This window comes from Chrysemys picta, chromosome 5, assembly GCF_011386835.1.
Source record: "Chrysemys picta bellii isolate R12L10 chromosome 5, ASM1138683v2, whole genome shotgun sequence".
NCBI classification, from domain to species: Eukaryota; Metazoa; Chordata; order Testudines; family Emydidae; genus Chrysemys; species Chrysemys picta.
The window spans coordinates 91014192-91037961 of record NC_088795.1 but is presented as its reverse complement, the minus strand read 5'-3'; the positions used below and the strand labels follow the sequence as shown (position 1 = coordinate 91037961).

The window sequence follows — 23770 nt, the reverse complement described above, 5'->3', positions numbered from 1 at the left end:
ACTGCTTTTCCTATTTTCCTTAGTTTCATCTTGAGAACTTTTTGTGGTGTCCAGAACTGGATCCGCTCTTTTTAAGACAGAATAAATAAGATATATAGTTTACTTTGTAATTCAGAAAAAAAACCCATCCTAGACTGTCCCTGGACTGGGAACTTCTGCTGAAGCCTTGTGGCTAATGAACTGAAAAGGCTATGGGTGATCAGAAGACAGGGACTGAGCACTGATTCTTGGGCCCTCTCTGGGATGCTTAGGGCAAAAGGAGTCTGCCATTATGACAGTATGGAAGGTTCCACACCCTATTTTTAATAAGCATTTATTTCCATTTGACTGATCTGATCCTTGATCCTGGAAGGAAGGCTTGTTTCATGGTAATTGAATGAACAGTGGAAACTGCCTCCCAATGTAATAAGAAAAAAGCCATGTCCTGTCTCAAAAAACAAAACAAAAAACACAAAAAACAAAACAACTCCCCCACCCACAGAGCTCAGCATCTGAGTCCTTAGATCTTACCACTGAATCCTAATGCAATTACTGCTACCACTAGGGAATTCCTTGGAGAACAGCTAAATTAGGGAAATCTAATCCCCAACCTTCCTCAATCCTTCAGGAAAGACCCTCACCCTACCAGACTGCTGATCTGTTGGAGGGAGGGAATGAAAGAAAGAAAAAGGCAGCAAAATCCTTAGAGAGGAATCTTGAAGGAGAGCTACAGAGGAACTTTTGCCCTCCAGCACAATTCATGTCTGCCAACAGTAGCTAGCAAGAAAAATCTTTTGCATTTCCTCTATGTGAGTCAAAGGTGAAGAAATCCTATGTAGTGCACTGATGGAGCAAGGAGGACAAACAGAGGAGAAATCTTATTTTCTAAGATTTCTTTTCCCCCAAGTGGGGATATAATAAACAATATTATAATCTATTTTGCATATATTGTTTTTCTTATCTCATCATCTTGAATCTTTTTTTGCTAATTGTTTTAGATTCTTAAATAGTTTTGAAAAAATATAATCATAGCATTACCTTGATCTATATAGATGAATTACAACCCACACATCCTTCTGAGCATTTGTGACTTCTTTCACATATTGCTCACCAGAAATTTCTCTCAGATCCCCATACTTCTGTCTTTTCTGAAGAATTTTCCATTCTTGCAACCGTTGTTGCCTATTTCAGAAATAAAAATTATTTGGTACAATTTTTTAAAATTTATTTTACAGTAATATAAATTTTGTATCTCTTAGTTCCTTTGAATAAACTCACCATCATTTATGGTAGAAATATTACAACCATGATTTTCAACTTTTAGTACTTCAATCCTGCTTTTAGATAGATACTGTTGTACATTTTGGAAAAGTGGCAACTGTTTTTGAAATGTGGTGCCAATTTTTTTAATAATCTATATCTGACTGCCTTTACGTTTTAATGGAATAATTTTGTGCTAAAAAGCTTCAGTGCTGGCATTTAGTTAGCGAGACAACGCTTGAAGATAGGAAAGAAACTATATGTACTTACATCAATCAAGGAACATTAAGGATACAAAATATTAAGGAAAAGAAAGTTAAAGTAACAAACATACTACATGTCTGTATTGATACTGCAGTGAAGACAAGCAACACAAATAAAAAAAAAGCCAAAATGTTTTTATGATTTTGAAAACAAAATAATGTATTGAGTAAAGTAACCCAGAGTTTAATACCTTACTGTTGCACAATTTTGTAATGAAAAATTGAATGCAAACGCACTAGGTGGCAGTCTTCATCTATAAAAATAATGACAATGTAGAAAGTGAGAAAAATTCACAGCCAAGGGCCAATTTTTATTAAAATTTATTGAAATAAACAAAGCCATTGTTTTAAGTCAGCAGCTGACTTTCTTTTAAAAAGTGTTAAACAAAATATGTTTAACATATTCTTACCATGATGTGTAAGAATTTAGGTGCACAACTCTGTTCATGAGAACATTCTTTTAAAATTCTTTCTATCATAAAATAGCAGTAGACACTTGAAACCAACACCAGTCTAGTATTTCTAAATTGCTACTATTTTAGCAGTTCTAACAGTACAGGAGTATACTATAATGGGCATGGTTCAAATCCAGTTCTGGTTTTTAGTTCAAGTGGATAGTTTTATCACATTGGTACATTTATTTTGTATATGTCTGTTGCAAGGCATGCCTCCTACTGAACTAGTGTCATGTTGTAGGTAATTCCTGCCTCAGTTTCTCTTCTCTCAGGCCCCTTTAAGAATTCCACACAGTTCAAATGAATGTACGACAAAATTCCCCTGCTTTGGTTCTACTTTGTTAAACCCAATATAAATGTGAATTACATCTCTTACTTTGGCTTCGGGGGTTACACAGTCCTCCCCCTTGTGGCTGGTGGGCTCTGGGAGATTTTTTCTCATGGTCTTGAGAGAGCTTCTCTCTCTGTAAGCACCCCCCTGTAACCGAGCTGAGCACTTGTTATACAATCAACTGTCTCGATGGACTCCTTAAATTAGTTTGTTGCAGATAACCTGAGCCCAGATTCCCCTTAAAGGGGCAAGCAACCTCGTGACAATGTCATACACTGTATTTTTATGAGTCATTACACAATACTACCCAAAGATCTTGGCAAAAGTATACTTTGTAAATTATTGCTATAAAATACTTGCTATACACATGGGGTCAATATGACTAAACTGATTATACCCTAAAAATCTTGGGTGTAAGCTTCTATGATTTTCTGACCCAGAAGCCAAAGTGCTTAGACATATTGATTCTGTATCATACTGTATGTAAGAAAGCATTGTATAATAATATTAATAGTTTATCAGGGATTTGAGATTATATATAATCATTCATAATAAATACTGTGTATATTTATTAGTTAGATAAAGCCATCCTTCTGAATTAAGAAATAGGAAACCAAATAGAATGGGTACTAGATAAGGGGCAAAAAAAAGAAGGTTCTGCATATATGGGACCAACAATAGATGTATTAAAAATCTTTTAAAAATACTCAATCGTATGTGCTAAGGGTTCTAAAGTAGTAATTACAGTGTGTGAATGAAATACCGTACCACTGAATCTTTAATTATAAATATACTACACATACATTTTTCTTTATTGCCAGGATATAACTTTAAAACATTTACTCTATCTGCAAACCAATACCATCCAGAAGGCAAACTAATATTTTTCTAAGAGCATTAATTTTTAGCTGACTATTTAATTTTCAAATATATAAATATGTAGGTAGTTTTTCTTCCTTTCAGTTTGTGGATGGAATTTTTCTTTATCCCATATGTGTGAAACATCCTAAATAACAATATGTACTGTGAATATGGCAAGAAACATCTTACTGTACCTATACATTTCAAGAGCTTTCATATCATCCTCATCAAAGTCATCTTCAGCTTCATTTAGTTCTTTAAGTGTCATTCTTTCATATGGTTTCACTAAAAAGAACAAGCCAAATAATGAATCAGCTTTTCTCCACTAAAAAACTATGCATATTTCAATATTGTTATGTACAGAATCTTTAGATGCAGGCAGGAGAGCAATATCAGTTTGAAAAACACCTCAAGTCTCACCTATAAATTTGGCCAACTCTGGAGCAATCTTGTGCAAGAAAGAGAAAAACAACTGAAGTTTGAGTGAACTATAAGTTACTTTATATGCTTTGTCATTTTCATATTATGTTGCTCTCAGACAGCATGACACAACATAACATGGTAATTCGTGGATTTAACTATGTCTGTACTGGGGTTAAATTTTCATAGGAACCTCAGATTTCCCATTTTGTTCCAGCCATTTTGCATCTTTCAGGTAACACAAAGTCTTTGGATTTTGGCCAGAAGTGACCAACAGAGAATTCTCCTTACAACAGGGGAACTCCCAGTGTCATAAAGCAACTTGAGCTAACTCCTACACTAGCTGCATCCCCACCACCAATGTAAATGGCATGCTGGGAGTTGGAGGAGGCAGAGTGGGAACCAGGCAGGGGCATGACATAATTCTGCTCCACTCCACGAATCTTCCACTGAGATAAGATCCCTAGACTGCTCTAACTCATGCTAGGAATGGCTGGCACAGAATCAGGGAAATGTAAATAGCTTCCTGACAACCTCCCAAAATCTACATCAAACAGGGCTGAGGAAGAGGGCAGAATTGAGCCTGCACTCTCTACACTGGCACTAGCAGTTGTGCACATGGATGTTTTGAGGCACTCTAAATCTTTGCTTTGGGTACACATGCTCAGGGCCGGCTCCAGGGTTTTGGCCGCCCCAAGCAGCCAAAAAAAAAAAAAAAAAAGCCGCGATCGCGATCTGCAGCGGCAATTCGGCGGGAGGTCCTTTGCTCCCAGCGGGAGTGAGAGACCGTCCACCGAATTGCCGCCGAATACCTGGACGTGCCGCCCCTCTCCGGAGCGGCCGCCCCAAGCACCTGCTTGCCAGGCTGGTGCCTGGAGCCGGCCCTGCACATGCTGAATAGATAAGCGTAACTACCTAGGCCCCAATCCTGCAAATACTAAAATGTGTTTAACTCAGCACAATGAGTAGTCTTATTGAACCTCCTGGCACATAGCACTGGTCTACAATTTTTGAGACGGCGTCTGCTTCAGAAATAAAATGTGCTATTTATTATGTATTTTGATGTGCTGAATTCAAATATAACAATTAAAACAACTGATTGGCTACTGTTTCTAAGATATTTAAGTTTTTACATTTTATGTCTATGTATATTGTGTAGATAGTAGAGTTTTAATCATAAATTGTAAACCTAGGTCTTTTCATGTGTTTATGGTTGCTTTACATGATAATATTTCATCTGTCCTGTTTATGTAACACTTTAAAAATCAGCAAAAGGGTTATATAAATAAAATTTATTATGAAACAAAAGGCAAAAAATCCCTGACGAGGTCATTCAGTTCTCCTTGTGTTATGAGGTGAGGTTCAGAGGAGGAGGATGGGAGAAAATGTGGGTCCTGTGACATTGATGGTTCAGGACCAGAAGTTTCATCCTCTTCCTCGTCTGACTCAAATGAGAATGATTCTGGTGCATCAGGAACCGGCAGTCCTTCTCTGTGGGGTACTGGGCATATAGCTGATGGAATGTTTGGATAATGCACAGTCCACTTTTTCTTCTTTGACACACCTTTCCCAACTGGAGGCACCATGCAGAAGTAACAATTGCTGGTATGATCTGTTGGCGCTCTCCAAATCATTGGCACTGCAAAAGGCATAGATTTCCTTTTCCTGTTCAACCACTGGCCAAGATTTGTTGCACAAGTGTTGCAGCATATGTGTGGGGCCCACCTCTTGTCCTGATCTCCAATTTTGCAGCCAAAATAAAGCTGATAGGTTTTCTTAACCTTAGTGGTTATACTGCGCTTTTGTGATGCAAAAGTCACTTCACCACAAACATAGCAGAAGTTATCTGCACTGTTCACACAAGTACGCGGCATCTCTGCTCACTTTGGCTAAACAGAAATGTGTCCCTTTGCAAAATCAAACACTGACAAATAAGAGAGCACGACACTGTATGATTTCTAGAGCTGATATAGGGCAATTTGTTCAGCAGAGTGATGTAAGCTTCGTTATGATTGCATCATCCATGACTTCTAGGAATAACATGATGCAATTCATATCATGTATGATGCAATACCAGCTTCAGATTGCATCATTCATTGTTTTGCCTAAAAAGCAAGTACTGTCCAAACCCAGTCATAGATTTATTCATAGATCCAGTCAAAGATGTATTTTAGTCATTTCTGGTTTAAATTGAGATCCCTTCCCTTTATAACTCACTTATCCTCCGCCATTCCCAAGTCAAGGGTCGTATATACTGACCCAATAGCATATCTTGAAAACTAGAGCCAATCAACAATTTTAAGCAACATTTTCATTCTCAGTGACCCACAATTAGTAAAGTTTGACTACATTTATTTCTGAAGCATTTTGGCTGTAGAGCAGTGTAGTTAAACATACGTGTAAGCATTTGCACGATAGATGTGGGCATGCAAACTAGGCCCCAAGGTAATAGGGAATGAAAATATTTGATGTGCCAAGCAGTGGACACAAATTCAGAGGTCTCTTGAAAATTTTGCCCTTATTATTTTGGGTCACATACACTGTGTAAAAATTTGTTTTGCAGTGCTGGATACACAAAACACATGGGGAATTTGGAGTACTGGAAAGCAGTTACAAGAAGATAATTTTCTGAGACATATTTTCCTTCTGAAGACTGATTTTCTGATTCGATCCCCTTTGTTCTTACCAGCCTGTGTGGGTAGATAACTGATCAGTAGTTTGTTTGAACGTCAATATTGCTTACGTCAATCACCCTGTGTGGTAAAATCCGAAAGTAGGTTTTCCTTTTCCAATGGTGAATTGTTGATTTGTCATTTTACATACCATGTACGGTAACATTTGTTATTAGCACATCTGTATATTTTATTGTGCTATTATTCTGTTATTTTACAAGTATATTGCACTGAATAAAATAACCAAACACAAATAAATGAAAATTAAAAATAAAAAAACACTACCAAATAAAATAACCAAAGTATTCTATTTTTAAGAGTGGAATTACGTTAGAACTTTTGTGTCATGATAAATGTTTCTGAAGAATCCTCAGATCTTCATACTTTGCTATAGTAAGAGCATAAATTTTAAACTTTACTTGCCCTCTGCTTCTTTCTGTAAACGTAAAACCATTTCTTCAGTTTCATCTTTTGGCTCATCTTTTGGAGATAGTATTCCAAAATCTCTTAATATGTCATTCCATTCCGTATCTTCATTTGGATCCTATTTTGAAATTATGAAACAAAACAAAACTCAAAAGGTTAATCTACTCTCGTATTTTTGTTTAAACACTTTGCACTTTGACATATATGTTCCCTTTTGCACTTTGACAGGGTATGACATTACAATAGAATAAGTTAAAATTGTAACCAAGCCTGGACAAAGAAAAGACAGCAGTACATTCATGGACTATTCTATTCAGGAGAGAATTGATATCACAACTTCTGTATTGATTGCTAAGGAGGAAATATTAAATTTATGAATATGAAATGTAAAATCAAACTTAGAAAATTGAAAACAAAAATAAAACTTTCTTTTAAATCAGTATTAACATTAAGAAGCCACCCTAAATACTATGACAAATGGTTCCTTTTTATAATATAGAACACGTGAATGTGGAATTCTAAAAATATATGGCAACATCAACGGGACACTCAACAGAAAGAAACTGCTTGCAATTTGACAAATTATATTTTTATTTCATTGAGATTATCTTTGCTATCAGAAGCATCTCTTTATTATAGCGATTTATTCTGGAATGATGGAATATCCGAGTATGACAACTGATGTATATCTTCAGATATGGACAACAAGAAAATATTCACTTATTGTCATAACAGATTTCTAAATTAGGTAGTTAATCAAAACATGTACAGTTGATTCTGATATACTACCTTATTTGTAAATGCCACAAAGTTTTATGGTGGAAATAAATAGTACTGTTTTAACATATAAGACAAAAGACTATACAAAAAAGTGCTTCATAAACACTGTTCACTTGAACCAACATGCAATCCCCGGGAAGATATATGATACATATGAACAAGAACACTACACAAGAGCTTTCACATAATGAATGCTATTTAATTTTTTTGCTTGTTGGGTAAATGCTCATAAACCATTCCACAAAGGTGTGTCAGTCTAAAATCCCACAGATATATGCTAATATATATATATATTAAAGTTTGCTAAGGGTGAAATCATTCCTTTAGTGCTTAGGGGAATATATATCTAAGAAAGCCCCGAAGAAAGACAGAAAGACAGTACCAGCAGGCAAGAAGAAGAAAGTGGAGAGTCTGTACAGGGAGTCGCCACAGAACCTTACAGAGCTGGCCTTACCATGAGGAGAACTGAGGTGGCGGCCTCAGGTGCCAGACTGTGGAGGGTGGGGGGCGCCACTAGGACCCAGAGTGTAGAAAACTGTATCTGCTGCTGGTGCATATGTATTCTCTCTGCTCTAGATGCACAGAGATGGTGGAGTGCTGTGCTGGAGGAAGGAGGGCACAAGAGACATAACAGGCAGGCAGGAGAAAAGGTGAGAGGGAATAACAGAAAGCAGCAGGAGCTGCAGGGAGAGAGAGGAGGAGGAGCTTATGTACCTCTTATGTACCTCTCTAGTACCCCCAGGAGCCTGGACTGATTAACACCAGCTTCTCAGGGAGCTTCCTGTTTCCTGCTGCTTCCCTGAACCCACTTGAGGAGAACAGGCAGTCAACTGAAGTAGTAGGAGCCAGGTAGGCCATTAAGACGCTGATATCTTCCCTCACTCAGGCTCTGCTACCAGCCTGCTTATTTGTCCGCTTCAATTGAGTGTTGAGAGCCACTACAGCTGGCACAGAACCGCAGTCATGAGTGAAAGAAGAAAACGCCCCTCTGGGGCAGCATTCAGAAGAAGAAAGCAAAGGAAGCTTTTCTATCTAAGCAGGAAGGAGCTCTCCTGAGATACAGAGACACAAATGTTCATGGTGAGCCTTCCGGCCCCAGTGAGGATGTGAGTGGTGAGGAGATGTCTGATCTTCCAGTTAGTCAGAGTGCAGGTGACCTGGCAGCTACTACAGCATCCATATCTCCATCTCAGATGGATTAACCATGCACATTCCTGAAGAAAAGTGTAGATCAGAGAAGAGTGTGGTGGAGGCTCAAGAAACAGCTGCTGCTGAGTTTAGTTCCTTAAGTCTAGATGATCCAGGACTGTGGACCCACTTGAGCAGTAGCCTGAGGGACTTCCTTGTACTGCATGGGCCATAGCAAGTGAAAAACTTCATGTTCCCCAAACACAATGAAAATAGAAGTTTCCATCCAACACATTACTGGCATGAAATCCCCAATGGTGACAAAGTGGAGAGGCCATGGTTTCAGGCGTTTGAAAGTTAAGTGTTACTTAAAATTTTTGAACAAGGCATTTTAAGTTGTTAGTTCTCCTTTATTGGGGTAGGTAGCAGAGCAGTACCATGAGAGGAGCAGAACAGGAAGAAGGCAGAATTGAGACCTTTCAAAGTTTTGGCCCAAGCAAGGAGCCATGGGGGTGTCATTTGAGCTCCCCACCTCAGGTGCCAAAATGTTGTGGGCCGGCCCTGACGGTCCTACAGCCCGCGCCACTTCCCGCAGCTCCCATTGGCCGGGAGCAGCAAATCATGGCCACTGGGAGCTGCGGGTGGCCATGCAACTATAAACAAACTGCCTGGCAGCGTGCCAGTGGATTACCCTGACGCGCCACGTGCGGCCTGTGGGCTGCAGGTTGCCCACCACTGCTTTAAATCAAGATTTGAGGACTTCAGTAACTCAGTCACAGGTTATATGGCCTATTGTAGGAGTGGGTGGATGGGATTCTGGGGCCTGTGATGTGCATGATAATCATGATGGTCCCTTCTGTCCTTAAAATCTGTGAGTCTAAGATCATATTGATAGGGTCAGCATTATCCTATATGAAGAAATCTCCATGGGATTGGTGGGGAGTGATGGTACAGAGAACAACTCTCCTCAGGCCCCACTCTGAACCCATCTATGACCATCTGGATGTGAATAGATTATACATGTGTAGGTGTGACAGATTTTGATTTTGTGGGTTTTTTTAAATATAATTTTGAAGGATAATATACATTTTTATTTTTAAGCAATCTTTTCTATTTTAATCAATTTAAATTTTCATAGTTGTGGGATATTATGGGTCATGGTCAGACGATAAATATTTATTGACTGTAGATACTGAGATTCAAAAAGTTAAAGCTTGATAACCATTAAAATACCAATTGTCAACATCACGTCAGAATATACAAAGTAAATATCCTTAAATCAAACTCTAATAAGTTCTCAAGCAGCATTTTTTTTACTTTGTTTTTCTGTACATTTCTGTTATTGATGGAAACTTTTTTTTTATTAATGTGTGTGTGTTAAAATCTATGTTTACTAATAAAAACCTAATTTTTCCAAGTTTACATATGTGCCTCTGTGAAGTTGGAAGGAGAGAAGGAGATGATGCCACTCAAGCTTAGCCCCTTGCCTGCTCACAAACTGGCTCATTCTTCTAGGCTTGTTGTTTTCCTTGTTCTCTACAGGTAAAGCTCCATTATTTGGCTCCTTATCAGTTGCTGATATCTGAGCAGCTTTTTATTATGTCTATGTAGGTTATAACTTAAATAACCCAACACATTTTGTTCTTTTCTGAAATATTAGTGTAATTTTCCTACAATACTAGAAATTTTGTGGAGAAAATGTGATAATAGAATAGAAATGAAACACTAAAGATATTTTCATTGATTCATTGTTGGTCAATATTTAAAGGTAGAAAGTGGATTTAAATTTTTTAGAATATACAGCAACAACAGTCAAAATTGTCATTTACTTTCCCATTTACTTCAATTTTAGTCGTGAGCTTTTAGACCCCACTTGAGAAATCATGAATCAGACTAATTTTTAGTCACAGCAGAAAGATGAAATGTCATTTATTCTTAAATCCTCACTTACAGTTCAGCTGCATATGAAAAGCTAATAGAAATTGCTAGGATAGCTGGAAGACTTCATGACAAAATGACTAAATTCAAAGAAGGGAAGAAAAATACAAAAATTGATATTTCAAGTGGTACAGCTAACCATTAGAGTGAAATTGTAGTTCTTAGTACAAAATCTGAATACAAGGATTTGGTAATGGGAACCAAAGCAAGGGTTTTAAGGATGGATTCTTTCCAAGGCCATAAGGGACCATTGTGATCATCTAGTTTGACCTCCTCTATAACACCAGGCCATAGAACTTCCACAAAATAATTCTTAGAACATATCTTTTAGAAAAACATCCAATCTTAATTTAAAAATTGTCAAAAATTTTCATTGTTCCAATTATTAATTACTTTCACCATTAAAATTTACACCTTATTTCCGGTCTGAATTTGTCGAGCTACAACTTCCACCCTATGGATCATATTATACCTTTCTCTGCTAGACCGAAGAGCCCATTATTAAATGTTTTTTCCCCATGTAGATACTTACAGACTGAAATCAAGTCATCACTTAACCTACTGTTTGTTAAACTAAACAGATTGAGCTCTTTGAATCGCTCACTATAAGGCATGTTTTCTTATCCTGCAATCATTCTCATGGCTCTTCTATGGACCCTCTCCAATTTATCAATGAGGATTCTATGAGAGTTGCATGGACCACTACTACACACCTGCCACTCCTAAATCTTCAAAATTCCTCTTCTGTGTTCATGTAGAGATGACATGAAATGGTGCTCAAGCAGGGCCGGCCCACAATATTTTGGCACCTGAGGGAGGGAGCTCAAATGACTCCCCCATGTCCCCTCGCTTGGGCCAAAACTTTGAAAGGTCTCAATTCTGCCTTCTTCCTGTTCTACTCCTCTCATGGTACTGCTCGGCTACCTACCCCAATAAAGGAGAACTTACAACTTAAAATGCCTTGTTCAAAAATTTTAAGTAACACTTAACTTTCAAACGCCTGAACAGCAAATGTAACTTTTCTTGTTTGCATAGTAAACACTGGCATTTTTATCTGTTTGAATAATCAAAGTGGTGCTTTCCATACCCTCTTGGTTGCAAAGATTTGAACTGCTTCCTGCTGAAGGTCCACAGTCTGGGCCAGCTCATGCTCTATTGAGATGGTTGCAAGGCCGACCAGCCTCTCCTGTGTCATTGCGGAGCGTAGATGTGTTTTTATTTACTTCAGCTTGGAGCAGCTGCATTCTCCACTGGCAACTGTTACAGGAAGTGTTAGAAGTATGTGCAGAGCAACAAAAACATTTGGAAATAGAGTGGTCATCTAATTTGTGCACATATATTCCAGAACAGCCTTTGGAGTTGATCCTGCTGAAATGTATCTTGAAAGGGCTTTCAGTTCATCACCTAAATCACTCGCATCAATATTGTGCATGTCATCATGTGTCAACACTGTCTCTAGTGCCCTGCATTGCTGGTGTAGGTCTTCTTCAGGTATAGTGAGGAGTTTTGGAATATCATACAACATCTCAAACATACTGCTGAGTTCCTTGAGCTGCATGAAACGTTCTTCAACTGACTGTATTGCACAATCTAGCACCTACTTAAAGAATTCAACTTTGAATTGTTTGGGATCTCTTATGGGATTATCCAGTGCCTCGTAATCAAAATGTCTTCTTCTTTGGTGACTCTTGTATTCTTGAATGGGTGGGAAAATAGCTTCAGTGTGAAGTTCCTCTGCCAACTTCTGTGCACTCTTCAGAATGTTTTGAAATCCCTCATCTGACGGGTAAGACTGTAGGTATGACTTTGCTTTGTCCATTTGTTCCATTGCTCCAGATATATCAAGGTCAACACATTGGAGTCTCTTGCTTACAACATTTATTTCAAACAGTATGTCATGCCACAACACTAAGCCACACAGTAATTTGAAGTTATGTATGCTTCTGGTGATTCCATTTCCCTCTGCCACTCTTCTCCCACAAACAGTTCCTGTCATAGCATTATTCTCCATAATGGCAACTATGGCATCATCTATCTTCCCAATTTGGTGTTCGATAGGTTTTATTGCCTCCACTCGACTTTACCATTGTGTGGAACTCAGTGGTTTCAGTGTCAGAGAGGATGTTCCCAGCTGTTGCTTCAAAATTTGCCATCGATGAGTTGATGCAGAGAAAACTACATAGATGCTTTGAATTACATTAAAAAATTCAGCAGCCTCACTAGAAGCCGATGCTGCATCACTGACCAGCAAGTTCAATGAATGAGAACTGCATGAGACAAAAAAGGCTCGAGGGTTTAACTCTCGGATCCGTGTCTGGACTCCTCTGTTCTTTCCTCTCATGTTGGCACCATTATCGTAGCCCTGACCTCTCATGAAGGCTAGCATGTAAGATCTCTACTGAAATCTTAAAACTTACCAATATGCATAATCATTGCAAGATGTGCATATGGGTAATATTTGAGGAATAACGTAACTATATTGAAAACTTTGCCTTATGATACTGAAATACAACTTGGTTATCACGGAATCATATGTTTTGCTGATGGCCCATTCAAGTGGGAGGGAGTTGTCACCCCTTCCTGATCAGCCAGTGATGTAACGCAAGCTTCAATGTCTGTCCTTGATCCATCTGTGACGTTATTGACATAAACTGGGACCGTATAGATCATTGTTGCAACCAAGGTCCTGTAGTGGCACCCAAATCTTGTATAAAGGGGGTCAAATGGGGTGTCTAGGACAAGGTTATGGTTTACTGGTTATGATTATGCCGTCTGTATGTATGTATCAGTTTTGTAGTCGAAGTTATGAATATTGGCTCTATACTGTCTGTATGGCAAACTTATGCTATGCTTCTGGGTGACATCCCAGACAAGCTGAGATTAGCTCTGACTAGCCTGCTTGATGGCCCATTAAGGACCATCAGCTATACAATGGACCCATTGAGAGAAGGCAGATACGCCTTGTACCTCAGCAAAGTATGCAGGGACTGGCCCATGTGACTCCAGACTCCATCTTGCTGTAATTTTCCACAGTAAGAACAAAGAGTGATCTTACACCTGGAAAAGACTATATAAGGCTGATGCCTGATCTCCATCGGGTCTTCAATCCTGCTTCATACCTCTGGAGGAACTTTGCTACAAACTGAAGCTTTGAACAAAGGACTGAGGACCCATCCCAGCGGGGGATGTATTCCAGAGACTTGATTTGAACCTGCAGTTTATTCCATCGCTGCTGCAAGCCTGAACCAAGAACTTTGCCATTACTGTATGTAATTGATTCCATTTAACCAATTCTAACTCTCATCTCTATCTTTTTCCTTTTATGAATAAACCTTTAGATTTTAGATTCTAAAGGATTGGCAGCAGCGTGATTTGTGGGTAAGGTCTGACTTGTATATTGACCTGGGTCTGGGGCTTGGTCCTTTGGGATCAGGAGAACCTTTTTCTTTTACTGGGGTATTGGTTTTTATAACCATTTGTCCCCATAACGTGTGGCGCTGGTGGTAATACTGGGAAACTGGAGTGTCTAAGGAGATTGCTTGTGAGACCTGCGGTTAGCCAGTGGGGTGAGACCGAAGTCTTAGTCTGGCTGGTTTGGTTTGCCTTAGAGGTGGAAAAACCCCAGCCTTGGGCTGTAACTGCCCTATTTGAGCAATTTGTCCTGAGTTGGCACTCTCAGTTGGGTTCCGCCAGAACCGCATTGTCACAGTGGCGTAGTCGTGCTTGGATCCACAGAACCAGGTCAATTAAGCTTTGGGTCAGAACCCCACGCTATCCAAATTTGAATTTTGGGATTGAGAGTTTTGTTGGTTAAAGAGCTGCTGCAATGGCTGAGCAAAGAGCATATGAGGGACTTGGCAAAAAAGCCCTGGAAAATTTGTGTTCAGAAAAGAGGATAAGCTTTAGAAAGAAAGCTACAAAGGAAGAACTGAGAAATCTGTTAATAGCCAGTGATCAGGGGGCAAGAGCACAGCCCTTACCTGAGGCTGCAGAAGATGCAGAAAAAATTAGGATGCAAAGGGTGACAAGTAAACTGCAATTTGAGCATGAACAGAAGCTAGCAGATCTTCGATTGCTGGAGAAGCAAAAAATAGCAGAGTTAGAAAGAGAGAGAGAGAAAGAGGCTGATGAGAGAGAAGAGAGAGCTCGTAAGGGACGTCTAGAGCTGCTCGCTGCTGAGCAGGAGACTCACAAGATGGAACAGGAGACGGCCAGACTTCAGCTCCAAGTAATGGAAGAGAGGAGAAAGTCATCCCCACCTGGTACTCCACTTCCCCCCCACCATGAGAAAAACTGGGAAAGGATGTGTCCCATTTACAATGATACTGAGGATATAGAGGAGTTTTTGTCTACCTTTGAACGCCTCTGCAATCTGTACCAGATCCCTGAGGGTCAGCGAATGCCTGTCCTGCTGACCAGACTGACTGGAAAAGCCAGGGAGGTGTTTAATGACTTGGGGGAACAAGAAGCCTTAAATTATGAGCGGTTTAAGGATTCTGTGTTAAGGCGGTTCAAGGTTACTCCTGAATCTTACAGAGTTAAGTTTAGAGAGTTTAAAATGTCTAAGGATTGTACTTTTGTAGAATGTGCTCATAAGCTGATGGGTTTTGTTAAAAAGTGGGTTATGGGAGCCAAGGCGCATGGGAGTTTTGAAAAACTGCTGGATTTAATAACTTTGGAACAGTTCTTAGATATTGTGCCTGACAATGTGAGAGCAGCTGTGTGTGACAGGGACCCTGAGTCAGTCCTACGGGCAGCAGAGATTGCGGATGCCCATACCCAAAACAGGGCTCGAGAAGGATGTAAAACCCCGGGGAAAACTGATCACCATTCTCCCCAGTTCAAGAAGAGGGAAGGATTTAAAAATAAACCTGACTCTTCTAAAGGAGTTCAAGGAGGTCCGGGGGGTAGGAACTCACATCCCAGGACGGAACAGGTTACATGCTATCACTGTGGTATGCTGGGCCACATGAGACCAGACTGCCCGATACTGAAGGGCGGCCCAAAACCAGCAACCCCAAATGCCACGGCCAATGCTAACCCTGTTGTTGTAAACTCACAGGCAAGCCACACAGAGCCCAGCATTGGTGCCCTATGTGCAAATGCTGTTTCTGTGGTCTCGGAAGAATTTGACCTTAAAACTCACATTAGAGCTAAATATGGGGGAAATAATGCAGAGTTTATTAGCAGTGCAGAAGTTAATGGAGTGAGGTGTATGGCATGGAGGGACACCGCAGCAGATATTACTCTGGTTAAAGCAAGTCTTGTCAGGAAGGAAGATTATTTGCCAGGTGAAGATGTAACTGTTGTAGCCTTATCTAAGTATTTTGTCAGGGTGCCTTTGGCTAAAATCCACCTGAAATGGAAGGGATTGGAGGGCACCATGGTTGTGGGAGTAAAAGACATAATCCCTAAGGATATTATGATTGGAAATGATATTAAAGCTATGGTCAGTCAAGTTAATACAAACCAGGCACAAGAGAGGATTGATCCTAAGGTTGTGCCTCTGAAGGGTTTCTCCAAAAGTTTGTCTTTGGAAAGTAGCTGTTTGGCTGTGAATGAAGTTTCTGAATATCTATCTAATGTCTCAGAAGTAAATCTGGAATTAGATCAAGCGAAGGGAGAGGAGAACAAGGAGATTTTGGATGAGCCTAGGCAGTCTTGTGAGCTGGTGGCTTTATCTAGTCAGCAGTTTGGGAGGGCAAGGAGAGTGGAAGATGAGTGTCCCTATACCTTGTCTGTTTCCTATGCGAAGAATAGTGACAGTGAAGGAAATGTGCCTGTGTCTGTCAGGGGTATTGACTTGCCTATGGAGGAAGCTACCCCAGTCTCCAAGCAGTTGTCTGTGAACAGCCCGGTGTGCTGGGACAAGGGAAAGGAAATCCCGAGCTGTATGTCTGGTAAAGAAAAATGCGTCTCCAACTCTTTTTTGTCTGTGGAGCAGACAGAAGGTGCCTTTCGGCCTGTGATGGTTGAGAGTAATTTAGTTGTCTCAAAGTTGGTTCTGGATTCAACTAAAGCCCAGGAAGGGAATGGTCCTAAGTTTGCATCTGCTGGGGAGAATGGCACCGTAACTAGGTTGCATCCAGTTAGTGTCTTAGCAAAGTCCCAGAGACCAGACAATTCTGATGCTTGTATTGGGCCTGTTGCTCATGTGTGGTTGGAGAAGGGTGTAACAACTCTGTCTGATCAGGGTGATACCCTAGCCAGGGCACAAGGAGAGCAGAAAGGTAATTTGGTTGTGTTACCTACGGACAGTTTAACAACTTGTAGCAAAAAGGAAAAAATTCCTAAGCTGGTGTGTGGCAAAGAGAAGGGAAGTATTTCTAACCTTTTGTCTAGGAAGTCTACTGGTTCGCCTGAAAGGGGATTGTGTAGAGATCTGCCTGATGGGCCAGAGGTGATCCTGAATGTAAGTAAGACCCAGACAGAGTCTGTTGTTGCTCAGGAAAGTGTGCCTTTAGAGCAAGCCCTAGGTGAAGAGGGTAAGGGCAGAATTTCTGTGAGGGGTGAATTGCTGCTTAGAAAAGCTCCTGGAGAAAGGAATCCTCATGGTACTCGGTGCAAGCAGTTCACTGCAACTGAAGGGTGTAAGAGTGATTTGATCAAGGAAGTTTCAGTTCCTAGCAGCCAAAAATTGTCTGTTGTGAATGGATCCTCTGACTTTCCTTTTAAAAGATCCAGTGTGGGTAGCTTTGAGAAGGTCTCAGAGGAAGTAAAAGTTGTTAAGGAATTGAGGCATCCCTATAACCGAGTGGCTGTGTGGGGCCAACTTGTTGGGGAGACAATGGTGTTGGAACAGGAATGTCTCCTTTCTGATTCTTTAAATGAGCAGTTTGTGCTTCAGGGTTTGAGGACAGATTTGGTTACTGATGTGTCAGAGCAGAGCAGTTTTATGGCTAAATGCTTGAGGATGCGGGGGAGAGCAAGCAAACTCTCACCCGCAGACTCTTTGGATTTGTGTGGTATCTCTTTAAGACAGAGTCCAGCCTTGGGAATTATATCAGTTAAGGATATGAAAACTGGTGAACTGGCTCTGGTCTGGGGTAGTGCAAATTACTTGCCTGGCTGGGAAAGGAAGGACTTGCTAATAGCTGTTAGCACAGAGGGCCCACCCCATCAGCCAGTGAATTCTGTTAAGCAAGAGAAATCGGGGTTTGATCCTGCAGGACAAGGAGGAAAGAGAAAACTGAATTTTGCAAAGGGAAGCCACAGGTTAACCCTAAAATGCCCAAACTCCAATGGCATTGAGCCAAAGGTGTGGCATGACAAACATGACTGTAGATGGACACTTGCAATGAACTTGTTGTTATTGCTAAATTTTGTAATTAACAATGGGCCTAATCTTTTGGAGAATCCCTTGGACATGTTAAAAGGAATACATGAAAACACACGTTATGTTAAAAGGCCTTGTTACACTGGGGTTTCACAGGTAATGCCTATAAACAATATGGGAACTTTTCACAGGGGAAAAGACGTTCCAGACCTAATGTGCTGTATGAAAAGGAAGACTGAGGCACACTACCATATTGCTTTCATGGCTAAATGCCGAGATTCCAGGACTACGAAGAACATTAATATCTGCATTTATTCGATGTTAATTGGGTTCCAAACATTGGCCCGAGCTTGTATGGATAACGTAGCAGTTTTCTTTAGCTCTTGGCAAGATCACATGAGACATACAGGAACCATGCTGCCAGAGCAGATCCAATCCACTATTGTTCTAACTAAGTGTTACCTTGAGTTTGTAAAGAGGTTCAATCATGTGGTTGAACATGATTTTGATAAACCATTTCGGTTATACACTAGTACGGCTTCTAACCCAATACTAGCTGTAGTGAGACAGAACCCAGGATGGGGAGCTCTTGGGATGCAGTCAGTGATGTTTGTGTCATCCCTTCCTGCATCAATTTTGCGTTGGGGGTGTGACGTTATTGACATAAACTGGGACCGTATAGATCATTGTTGCAACCAAGGTCCTGTAGTGGCACCCAAATCTTGTATAAAGGGGGTCAAATGGGGTGTCTAGGACAAGGTTATGGTTTACTGGTTATGATTATGCCGTCTGTATGTATGTATCAGTTTTGTAGTCGAAGTTATGAATATTGGCTCTATACTGTCTGTATGGCAAACTTATGCTATGCTTCTGGGTGACATCCCAGACAAGCTGAGATTAGCTCTGACTAGCCTGCTTGATGGCCCATTAAGGACCATCAGCTATACAATGGACCCATTGAGAGAAGGCAGATACGCCTTGTACCTCAGCAAAGTATGCAGGGACTGGCCCATGTGACTCCAGACTCCATCTTGCTGTAATTTTCCACAGTAAGAACAAAGAGTGATCTTACACCTGGAAAAGACTATATAAGGCTGATGCCTGATCTCCATCGGGTCTTCAATCCTGCTTCATACCTCTGGAGGAACTTTGCTACAAACTGAAGCTTTGAACAAAGGACTGAGGACCCATCCCAGCGGGGGATGTATTCCAGAGACTTGATTTGAACCTGCAGTTTATTCCATCGCTGCTGCAAGCCTGAACCAAGAACTTTGCCATTACTGTATGTAATTGATTCCATTTAACCAATTCTAACTCTCATCTCTATCTTTTTCCTTTTATGAATAAACCTTTAGATTTTAGATTCTAAAGGATTGGCAGCAGCGTGATTTGTGGGTAAGGTCTGACTTGTATATTGACCTGGGTCTGGGGCTTGGTCCTTTGGGATCAGGAGAACCTTTTTCTTTTACTGGGGTATTGGTTTTTATAACCATTTGTCCCCATAACATGTGGCGCTGGTGGTAATACTGGGAAACTGGAGTGTCTAAGGAGATTGCTTGTGAGACCTGCGGTTAGCCAGTGGGGTGAGACCGAAGTCTTAGTCTGGCTGGTTTGGTTTGCCTTAGAGGTGGAAAAACCCCAGCCTTGGGCTGTAACTGCCCTATTTGAGCAATTTGTCCTGAGTTGGCACTCTCAGTTGGGTTCCGCCAGAACCGCATTGTCACACCATCCCAGAACTGTCAAGGGAAAACCATGACAACTACAAACAATCAAATCCACTTGGAGGAAAAAAGGAATGTTAGACAGAGGATCATCCTGTCTCTGAATAAAGACAAAAGACTGATTCAATATATCAGTGTGGAGAAAGACACTCTGTATCCCTTCACTAAGGAGCCAGCTTGTTGAGTACAGGGGTGTTTCGAGAATGGCTAACCAGGATCCAGTCTATTATCTCTGCCACAGACTGTACTTTTGGGGTAAAAACCTACTTTATTACAGAGGTTCTCAACCTTTTCCTTTCTGAGCCGTTCTCTCTCCCCCCCCCCCCCCCACAACATGCTATAAAAACTCCAGGACCGACTTGTTCCATAACACAGTTTTTCTCCATATAAAAACCAGGGTCAGCGTTAAGGGGTAGCAAGCAGGGCAATTGGCCAGGGCTCTATGCCCCACGGGGCTCCGCAAAGCTCAGTTGCTCAGGCTTCGGCTTCAGCCCCGGGTGGCGGGGTTGGGGCTTCAGCTTTCTATTCTGGGCTCCAGTGAGTCTAACGCCGGCCCTGCTTGGCAGACCCCCTGCTCAAGGCCCCCCAGGGAGCCCCAGCCGCCTGGTTGAGAACTGCTGCTTTATTAGATAGGAAAGGTAACTAACTAGAAGTAACAGAGGGTCCTGTGGCACCTTTGAGACTAACAGAAGTACTGGGAGCATAAGCTTTCGTGGGTAAGAACCTCACTTCTTCAGATGCTGAGGTTCTTACCCACGAAAGCTTATGCTCCCAGTACTTCTGTTAGTCTCAAAGGTGCCACAGGACCCTCTGTTGCTTTTTACAGTTTCAGACTAACACGGCTACCCCTCTGATACTTAACTAGAAGTATACATTCTAGTTCTTGTTTTATTATTTTGTTTTGTATTGCAACCATTTGTTTCCATCACACTCATGTTTCCAATGGGACTTCTGTTCTTTCTTAAATAAACCTTCTTTGATTTTATTGTAAGTGCTCATAAGTGCAGTGTGTTATACAGGAATGATGATTTAATACAAAACTCGTAAACTGAGGGTACAATGCTCCTATGGGAGCAGAGAATCTGGGATTTCTGTGAGTAGCCAGTACCAGGGGCTGGAAACCACAGGGGAATGCTTCAAACAGACAAAGGGACTGGGGCGCACCTCTTGTTAACCTGCAAGGCAAAGACATTGCTGGAAGAGCCTGCAGGAGGGTGACTGAGTGGCTTTAAGGCTGGTGGTGTCAGGGAGCTAACCTCCAGTCACCATAGGCAAGAATCCCTACAACTAGAGGCAGTGGGTAACAAGCTGACTCATAGTCCTGAGTATCCTGAAAACCAGCACACCCAACACCTCCATCCAGTCCCCACCCCCACCCCCCGCCCAGTGTCCACATCTTTGTGACACTCCCTCCCCAGTTCCCGCTTCCCCCACCTCTGGCTGCAGTTTCACACCTTCGCTAGAGTGACCAGATGTCCCAATTTTATAGGGACAGCCCCAATATTTGGGGTTTTTTCTTATATAGGTGCCTATTACCCCCCACCCCCTGTCCCGATTTTTCACACTTGCCATCTGGTCACCCTAACCTTCACACATCTGCTCATACAAATCTGTCCACACCGTTGATACTGCTGTACAGCTTCACATCTTGCTCAGCAGCCCCCAGCGTCACCCTTTTAATACAGCTTCCCCAACAGCATCTTCACAGCACCGCTGCATGTCGGACACCCCCTTGCCTGAAATTACACACCTTCCCCCTAACCCTGCCTGTGGGTGCAGGCGGCCTGCACTTCCCCCAGCTCCCTCACCTTCATGAAGCTCCCACTCTGACTTCTGCATACAGGTAGCTCCCACCCTCACCCCTTAGCTCCCCCCAGCTCACCTCACCCCTCCCCCTTCCCACCCAGTCCGGCTCGCTCACCCCTCCCCTTTCCACGCCCCCAGCTCAGCTCAGCTCTCCCACCCCAACCCTCCCTCCTCCAGCTGGGCTCACCCCCCACCCCCAGTCCGCCTGCAGTGTCGGCGGCTGCCGTCTCCGAGTCAGGCTCTGCTTTCACCTGCATGGCACACACGGGGGTGGGTGGGGGTGGCACTCGCTGTCCCCACCGATGCAGCCGGTTCCACTCGCGGCCCCGGGGAAGGGTGTGTCAGGGCTGGGCCCTGCAGAGGGGCGGGGTCGCGTGGCGCTGTCCCTGCCGCAGGGCAGATCCCCCTTGGCTGGCGCTGTAGCACCTCGGTGTGAAGCGGCCGCGAGCCCGAGCAGTTATTTAGCTGCTTAGAACGGTCTCCGCTTAGGCACAGCGGAGTGGGCGGGACCATGAGAACGGTTATTTGCGTATTCAAATCAGTGTCCTCAGCGGCCGTTAGAGCCTGGCCGGGCTACAATGCGAACGAGCGCTCTCCCCGAGGTTTGACCGCCGCTGCGCGAGCTCCTGCCGTCGGGTTCTAGAGGGAGACGCTGGGCTGCCTCTCGGGCAAATCCATCTGCCGTGAAACCCGCGGGAGCTGAGCTCCCGTTGCATCCAGCGCTCCCCCAAGCTTTCAGGGCCCTCAGAAGTGCGTGTGTTTGCGGTGGATGTGGAAATACATAGCGAGAGTCAATGTGTAAATAATGAGTACTTGTGGCACTTTAGAGACTAACAAATTTATTAAAGTGCCACAAGTACTCTTAGTTTTTTTGCGGCTACAGACTAACACGGCTGCTACTCTGAAACCTGTGTAAATAATGTGACCCCTAACACCAGATGCACCAAAAACTGGAACTTTCTCTGTGATGCGCCGTTCCAACCTCAGTGGCTACAGTCCCTGGGCTATGTCAGAAGGAGGCGATTAATGGTCCAATTTAGCTGGTTCCCTCGGTCACCAGCGCTAAATAGCAACGCACAAGGATGTGGGGATGGGTGTGCAACCGTGGCGCTCAGTAAAAACAGCTGCACATGGTAGATTGCCTGATTATTAAGTTTGATGGTGGCACCAGTCCTTTAGAACGTTTTTCTGTATCATATTAATGAACCTGTCTGACAAGTATATTTCTTCATAAACCAAAGGGTGGTTAATAATATTTAGCAACTTTTCCTGTAACTTCTGTATGTATTTTATATCACTAGGACTGATTGTAAATGGTGGATTCACCGGACATTCAGGTAATATGTCCTTACAGCTTAGGATCTCCAATCCATACCCTCTAAGTCTCAGCTGACCTGATCCAAGAGATTCACCACTCTTTTCAAGAAGCAATATATGTAATAGGCTAAGCATGGCAGCTACTCAATTTCAGACAGATTTTGGCCCATTTTAATGGGTTTTCAGCAATTTTTATTCCCTCTGTACCTAAAGATGGAATTAATATGGCCTACAATATTTGTGTCTGAAATATTTATCAAATATATACAAAGGCTGAAACTAGACCACTCCTCTTTTGCTGAATTGCCATTTAAAGACATCACAGCCAGTTAAAAGACCAATAGCTAAAGAGGAAATGAGAATGAAAATAACATGGTATTTTATTTTATGCTGTTTGATACAAATAGCTTATTGGATTCATTCAAAACAACTTGGTCTAGCAATGTATGTCAAATATTTGTTTTATTACTTTTGTAAAAAAAAAACAACAACAACATCTGTTCTGATACCATGCTGGCTTTTGATAAATAGTGATTTGAACTGATTAGTTCATATAAGAAATCTCTAATGAGACCAGCCCATATCAGGAAGTAATTCAAAATTCCAGCTAAGAAGAGCATGGGTTTTCCATTTGGGGAGATTGAGGAGAGCTCTGCTGGTGGAAATCACTCTGAGGGTATCTCTTTGCTAGTAAATTAGGTTTTGTTACAGCATGACTTTGAGGAGTCATGGTAACTAATAGAATGTTAAGCACTTTGGTCTTGGCTAAACTGGGAACTTTCATCCTCTTAGATTATGACCCTGAGGAGTTGTGATAACTCCCTTACTGTCTTGTGCCAGCTATACATACCACTACTCAAAATGCAGGAGGGGAAGAAGGCTCCGCAAAGCTTCTACATCTCTGCTACCCCTCTTGCAGGCCAGTGGGTAGTGTAGCAGTGCTGGTACACTAGCAGATGTATGCTGCACCACATATAGACACAGGATAGTTTACTTCCTCCTGGAAGCAATGGGGAGGCCAGAAGCCAGTTAGCAAAATCACAATCTCCTTCCTAGGTTGCTCAGCAACATGCTGGCCTTTGCTCAGGTTGGATCATTACCTCATGATCTATTGTAGCTCACAGAGTTAACACAAAC

At 41.9% G+C, this 23770-nt stretch overlaps 1 protein-coding gene across 1 annotated transcript in view; it reads right to left on the bottom strand.

The window, feature by feature from the left end:
• The window catches only part of PDCL2 (phosducin like 2), a 34177-nt gene extending 12472 nt beyond the window's left edge, over window positions 1-21705 (bottom strand). The window contains exons 1-4 of the mRNA XM_042841901.2: window positions 21568-21705; window positions 6665-6785; window positions 3344-3434; window positions 1018-1161 (exon numbers count right to left, since the gene is read on the bottom strand). Of these exons, the coding sequence (XP_042697835.2) occupies window positions 1018-1161; window positions 3344-3434; window positions 6665-6785; window positions 21568-21573 (362 nt within the window). The 5' untranslated portion in view covers window positions 21574-21705. The remainder of the gene's footprint in view (window positions 1-1017; window positions 1162-3343; window positions 3435-6664; window positions 6786-21567) is intronic.
• Between the last annotated feature and the right edge of the window lie 2065 nt (window positions 21706-23770).